This window comes from Sebastes fasciatus, chromosome 15 (assembly GCF_043250625.1).
Source record: "Sebastes fasciatus isolate fSebFas1 chromosome 15, fSebFas1.pri, whole genome shotgun sequence".
NCBI classification, from domain to species: Eukaryota; Metazoa; Chordata; class Actinopteri; order Perciformes; family Sebastidae; genus Sebastes; species Sebastes fasciatus.
The window spans coordinates 29336704-29343042 of NC_133809.1; the positions used below are offsets into that span (position 1 = coordinate 29336704).

At 45.0% G+C, this 6339-nt stretch overlaps 1 protein-coding gene across 1 annotated transcript in view; it reads left to right on the forward strand.

Annotated features, from left to right (window-relative positions):
- Positions 1–5601, forward strand: part of LOC141783720 (transcription regulator protein BACH2-like) — a 67253-nt gene extending 61652 nt beyond the window's left edge. Inside the window, exons 4-5 of the mRNA XM_074661168.1 lie at positions 2189–2395; positions 4061–5601. Of these exons, the coding sequence (XP_074517269.1) occupies positions 2189–2395; positions 4061–4504 (651 nt within the window). The 3' untranslated portion in view covers positions 4505–5601. The remainder of the gene's footprint in view (positions 1–2188; positions 2396–4060) is intronic.
- Positions 5602–6339: the final 738 nt, after the last annotated feature.

Genomic DNA, 6339 nt, shown 5'->3' on the forward strand with positions numbered 1-6339 from the left:
CATAGATTTACAAACAAATATAAATAAATCCTAAGTCTACAGATCGGATCTAACAGGATGTCCCTTGTCCTGTGACTTCCTGTAAATTCTTAAAAGGCAGCTGGAAAAGGCTGGAAACTGTCCGACTTGACTTTTTTTTACCTGACCACTTTTCCTTGACCTCGATGGAAAATTTCATGCGGCAGTGGATGTTAGTGACGCGGTTCTGCTGTGATGGAACTACAATGTTCAGAAGATGGACTACAAAAGGTGCATGTTTGCCCCGTACGTTGTTAAACAGCTCCTTCAGTGACAGGCTGCTTCACCCACGGTGTGTTAAAGAGAGATACTGCAGGTCCTTCTGCTGCTGGAACACTCTACATCAACATATAATAAAGGATCATCTGACATTAACCGTGGACAACCGATGAAAGATATTACCATACCGACCTAAATATTACCTTCCAAAGCAAAAAAAGACTTTTTCAGCCCTGGACTGGTGTTGAATTGTGGGATACACTTAACTCACACTCGATGCACACTCATACTAATTTTGAAGTGGTACTCAGGGCTAAGCATAATGCGTGGGACGTGCTTGCCTGCTACCTGACAGACCCTCATGGTATGTGTCCACAGGATCCGTCCTTTCCACGCTTCCCATTCATTGTCTATGTAAGCATCCGTGCAATGCATTCCGGTAGCGTGGCGTCGCAATTCGAGCGATTCGCGGTACTTTATGCAAATCACGGGCGTCCGACGCGACTCGCCGTCTCTCGAAACTCCCGAGAATCTTTTAAAATCAACGTTGTCGATCCAAAATAAAGACAGATTCATCAACTGCATGGATTATTTCTCGCCTCAAATGTTCTCAGAAACACATTTCGGTGAACTATTTTCGTGAAATAAGAGAAGAAAGTTTCCAAACAAGCCTCCATGATGTTTCCGGTTTGAAAGCTGGGAGCAGCAGCAGCCCACGGAGGGAAAGCGTCCGTCCAATCAGGTGCCGAGTGTGTTGTCTAGTGGCAGCCCACCAAGCGTCCAATGCGCGGAAGCGGCGCGTCCCCTCGTGATAAAAAACGCCCCTGTGGACAAGTACCATTAGGGTAGTACCAAGGTTTGTTGAAAGAGGCTGGGACACAGGGTCCTTTTTGGTCTTGAGCTAGGGTGACCAGATCCCGACAAAGCAAACGTGGGACAAAGAGTATGTTTGTGGGGCACAATGTGGGACACGTTACCAAGGCTGAGAGGTAGTCTACAATTTTGATATAACGTGTATCTAACTTAAATAATAAACATTTCTATTCTGCCTCCTTATCTTGTAACATCTTTGCCCGAATGCATCCAGAGATCGGCACATCTCTTTTTGATCCGCACGCTTCTTGTGAGACTCACATGAACTGTGTCGCTTCATGTCGTATTCCCCCCCCCCGTGTGAAATTGAAAAATAACTATCAAATTTCACAAAGAACCTCCCCTTTCACCGGCTGATAAATACTTATAGTAGTAGTTTCACAGTCTTTGATGTAGCTGCTCTTCGTTTTCTTGGTGGCAGTTTCCATCATATTCCGCCTAAATCTGCAGAGCTTGTGACTTAGCGGTGAGCAAAGACGATGAAAGGTTAACCTGCACTTGACCCACGTGTGCTCAGTTTGACAGCAAACACAGCGCCGTGATGATGACAGCCCTCCCTGCTTTCTTCACAGCATTTGGATAAAAGCCAGATTTCTTTTTTTAAAAAGCGTCTGTCCTGCAGCGGTTTGACTTTTGAAAACTAGAGCCGATGAAAATGTGGGACATTGTCTCAATATGTGGGAAGCGGGACAAGGGATAAAAATGCTGTGCAGTCCCTCGTATAGTGGCACACCTGGTCACCCTATGGGGTATGACACATGCGCAGTGTAACTGGAGCTGCGATCCTACTCACGGTTCTCTCATCTGGATTTTGGCATCTGGTCAGTCAGAAAACACTCAGAGATTGTAGAACGAATCGAACTTCTTCCCTTTTTTTACCATGAAAGTTCATTCTTGACCCCGCAAAGTTTGACTGTAATAATCTGAACTCAAGGTCCACTTTTTTAGCTTTTTTTGGAGCTTTTAATCACATATCACAGCCCTCATAAGAGTTCAGAGCTCACCTGAGTATGTAAAGTGATTCATTTTAGTTGAGAAATTAGAATAATCCTATGAAATGAAAATTGGTCCTTTTTAGGTGAAGCTGCCCTTCCCCGTGGACCAGATCACCAACCTGCCACGCAACGACTTCCAGATCCTCATCAAGATGCATAAGCTGACCTCAGAGCAGCTGGAGTTCATCCACGACATCCGCCGCCGCAGCAAAAACCGCATCGCCGCCCAGCGCTGTCGCAAGAGGAAGCTGGACTGCATCCAGAATCTGGAGGGCGAGATCCGCAAACTGGTATGATCATCACACACACAGCATAGATAAGCACACACACAGACACATACTCACACACATTCCAATCAAACACAACAGCAACCTACTGGGTCTCACAGGTGCATGACAGACGGATGAAATATCAGATATTATATAAGTCATGTAACAGGTCCTCAGCAGTTTCAGTACTTTGGCTGTTGTATGGTTAATAGAGTGCTTTTTAGGTGATGTAGCACACCCTCTGGTGGCCATGGAGACGAACTGTAGCTCCTCAATCCCATTGATGAGCCACAACTGATTGCTGTTAACCAGTTCTCATCATTGTGTTGAAGCAAAACATCACACATCAGGTATTATGCGGGGTTTCCCCACTGACTGATATTTACATCCTTTTCAGCTATTGACAACCACCAGGAAGTGCAAATGTTTCAGCTGTCAACAGCTTCTGTCTGGAGGAGTAAGAGTTAAAGGATCATTCCAGTTTATTATGAGATAAGATAGAACTTTATTTATCCCGAGGGAAATTGTTGTGCAAAAGTTGCAGTGCAAAGTAGGAAAGAGTGCAAATAAAACAAAAGAGTAAGGTGCAAAAAACAAATGTACACAACGTCATAAATGTTAACAGGTCAATGGCCAGTGTCTTAGATAGGTCAAAGTTTGGGTTAAAATAACTACTTTGATAAACTACAACTGGCAAAGGCTAGGGATCCTTTTTTGTTATGGTTAAAAGAAGAACTAGTAATGCCCGGTTCAGACTACATCAGCCCGATTCAGGGCATTCGATTTTAGACATAAAGTAGCCGTAGAACAAGTGTGAAATACCTTCAAACAGCTGACAGCTGTTTGTTGCTAGCTCCCTCAGCTAGGCAGTCTACCGGCGTGCTGCTGAAGCATAGTACACGCACTTGTAATCACACGTAAACACTGAATGAAATCCATTGTAATCCAATCCAGCTATTTGAGTCAGTATCGGCCCGATACCAGTATTGGATCGGTGCATCCCTAACACCATCGTCACACTAGTTCTGCCTTTGCTAGTGACAGACGAGAGCACTAACTTGCACAGCCACTAGTGGTCGCTCACTAAATATTTAGCGGGCATTCAAACTGAAAACAGTCCTGCTTTAAAAAACACAAGGGGATGTGTTGTTGTGGCCGTGTTGTTTAAGGAGGTGGTTCTCAACCAGGGGTCCGGGGTCCCCACCGGCGTGTACATGGGGAATAGTTTATTTGCATTCCTTAACTGTAGTTGACAACTATAGAATTCCGGTCTTAATCATAACAACAAACAGGTCTGTGACCGAATGTGTATCAATTTAGGGGTCCTTGACACGAAAAAGGTTGAGAACCACTGGTTTAAGGTACTGGTGAGACATGAAATACGATCCAGGAAGTCCAGTTTGAGAGACAATGACAATGATTTTATCTTTTGTCGCAAGGTAAACAGTAGAAATACTTTGTTCATATTGCAAAGTAATCTAACAGGAATGTGCGCTTGCATGTATGTGACCTGCAACATGTCTGGATGACGTACTGCGTCGGGCCAAAAGTTCAGCCAGGCTCAACGTTTTTGCCGGACGACCATGCGTCAACACAGATTCACCTACGCAGCGATCTGAGCACGACCTGACATAGATTGAATTTGGCCTTTGAACGAACAACTGATGCTGTGTCTTATGAACTCAGGTGTGCGAGAAGGAGAAGCTGCTGAGCGAGCGCAACCAGCTGAAGGTTTGTATGTCGGAGCTGTGGCAGAACCTCTCTTTCCTCTCCCAGCAAGTGTGCAGGGAGGTGCAGGGCACCCAGCCGCCTCCCATCTCCGCCAGCATCGACCTCACATCCAACCCGCCATCGCCTTCTTCTGACGGGGGCTCATCCCAGCCCAGGTCACCCGTGTCGCAACAAAGCGATACCGCATGTCTGTCCGACGTGGGTCCCAGTCAGGGGGGGCCGGAGGACAGGCAGCATCCTGGGGTGGAGGTGTCGGGTCTGGGGCAGGAGAACCCAGAGTGTCCACTGATGCTGGGATCCACAGAGGAGGTATGTAGCCCCACTGTAACAGTGGATTTCTGTCAGGAAATGACTGAGAAATGTACAACAGAGGAACAGAAGAGACAGAACTGTACTTAGAGTCTGGTGGCAAACCGTTTGGTCTATGACGCCCTCATACTTCTCTATACCTTGATATTTGAAGTATTTTTTTTCTTTTTTGTAATGGATGACACAAGCGTTGTCTTATCAGCAATACTGTTCAACAGGTATTTTTGGACTGGTGGTAAAACAAAAGCACTGGCAGCTTTCTCTCTTCTTTTTTCTTTCTCTGTCTCATCCTGACTTTTCTTCCTGTCAGCTTCCCTCCCTCTCTCGTGCATCATGGGAGGTTAAACTCAGGAATTCCTCAGAATGTTCAGTAATGTCCCTGTTAACATGAACATGCACTTTACTTTACAGTCCTGTCAAATCTTGATAATTACTTCAGTACACACATTTGATTTGTAGTAAAACAGAATTCATAATTTAATAATAGAAATCATTTTAATAATTCATATTTGACCTCTAAGTCAGTTTTAATTTTCAGTATCTGGTTCGCTAAAGCAGTGGTTCAACATTTTTGGTAAATATGCACGTTCCCGTTCTTTCTGGGAGTGAGATGTTCAGACGGTTGTCCATCTCATGTTTGTGTGTTAAGTACAAAGCTGGAGTCATGACGTGGTTAGCCTAGCTTAGCATAAAGGCTGGATGCAAGGGAAATCAGCAGTGAAAAAAAAAGCATGCAGAGTTCTACATCCATCCAGAATTTCTGGCTATAGCTACCAGATACAGTTGGTTTTGGGTCAAACCTGGCTGTGTTTACTGTTTTTCCAACCCACTGTAGATGAAACCATGCCCACTTCTGTATGACAAAAGCCTGACGCAGTGTTGACTGTGCTGTGATTGGCTAGTAGTTGTTGTTGCCTCCACGCGTCCTTGTGATTGGATGCTATGCGGAATTATGAGCTCTCCTGCGCTGTGACAAGAGCGTGTTGATGAAGCATTAAGTTGTTCAAATTTACTCATTTAACGGCTGGCTAGTTAGCTAGATAGCTATCTAATTCCACCATTCTTTCATGCTACACTGGTTACAAAAAATGAGCTGATTTGCCTCACTCCAAGCTGCTAGGAGACTAGCAGCCACCAGCCCGCTGTGCCCCTCCCCCCGCGCTGGGGATTGCGCTGGCTGAATTCGAGTTGCTACAGCCGCTAACTGAAGGTCCGTCGCCGGAGTTGCCGTCCACTCTCCTCCTGGCGAAGTAGTAGTAACGGCGGGGCGGAAAGGTGGAGGGACCGCGGGGTGCGCTAGCTAGCTAATTCTTGTCTCATTTGTGGTCTGAGAAATTCATCAACGCAGCCGTCGACGCTGTGCCGAGGCTTTGGCTTTCATCATACGGAAGTAGGAGTGGTTTCATCTAAAGTGGGTTCGAAAAACGAAAGGCGCAACCTGGCAACCTCACTGACAATGATGCGCTCAAGCAGTGTCAACAGAACTGGAAGAGTAGAAAAAAACTGTTGAGGCGTGATTCTACGATCCAACCGTTAGCCTTGTAGGTATCTTTGTGCTATCTTAAATAAGCTGCTTTGTTGAATTGTTTTTAGTGAAACCAGAACCAAACTGTGTATAGCTTATTTTAAAGTTAGCTATCTTGATTTTATTAATATCAATATTGGATTGGATTTATGTACACCCGGGCCAGACTGGGAACGTCAGCAGCGCGTAGCGGCTGCCTTATTTAATTGCTGTGTCTCTCATACGTGGGTTGTTCACACTGGCAACTTTTCTGCTGCTGCTGCTGCTGCCAGCCCTTTCTTTCTACATAGATTTTGCCTTTCATAATGGCCATTTAATTTAATTATAAATGTCATTCATATTTATTTAAGACAGAAAAAGGTTAAGAAACGTGTGGTAATTTGTAAATAATAGTAATAAT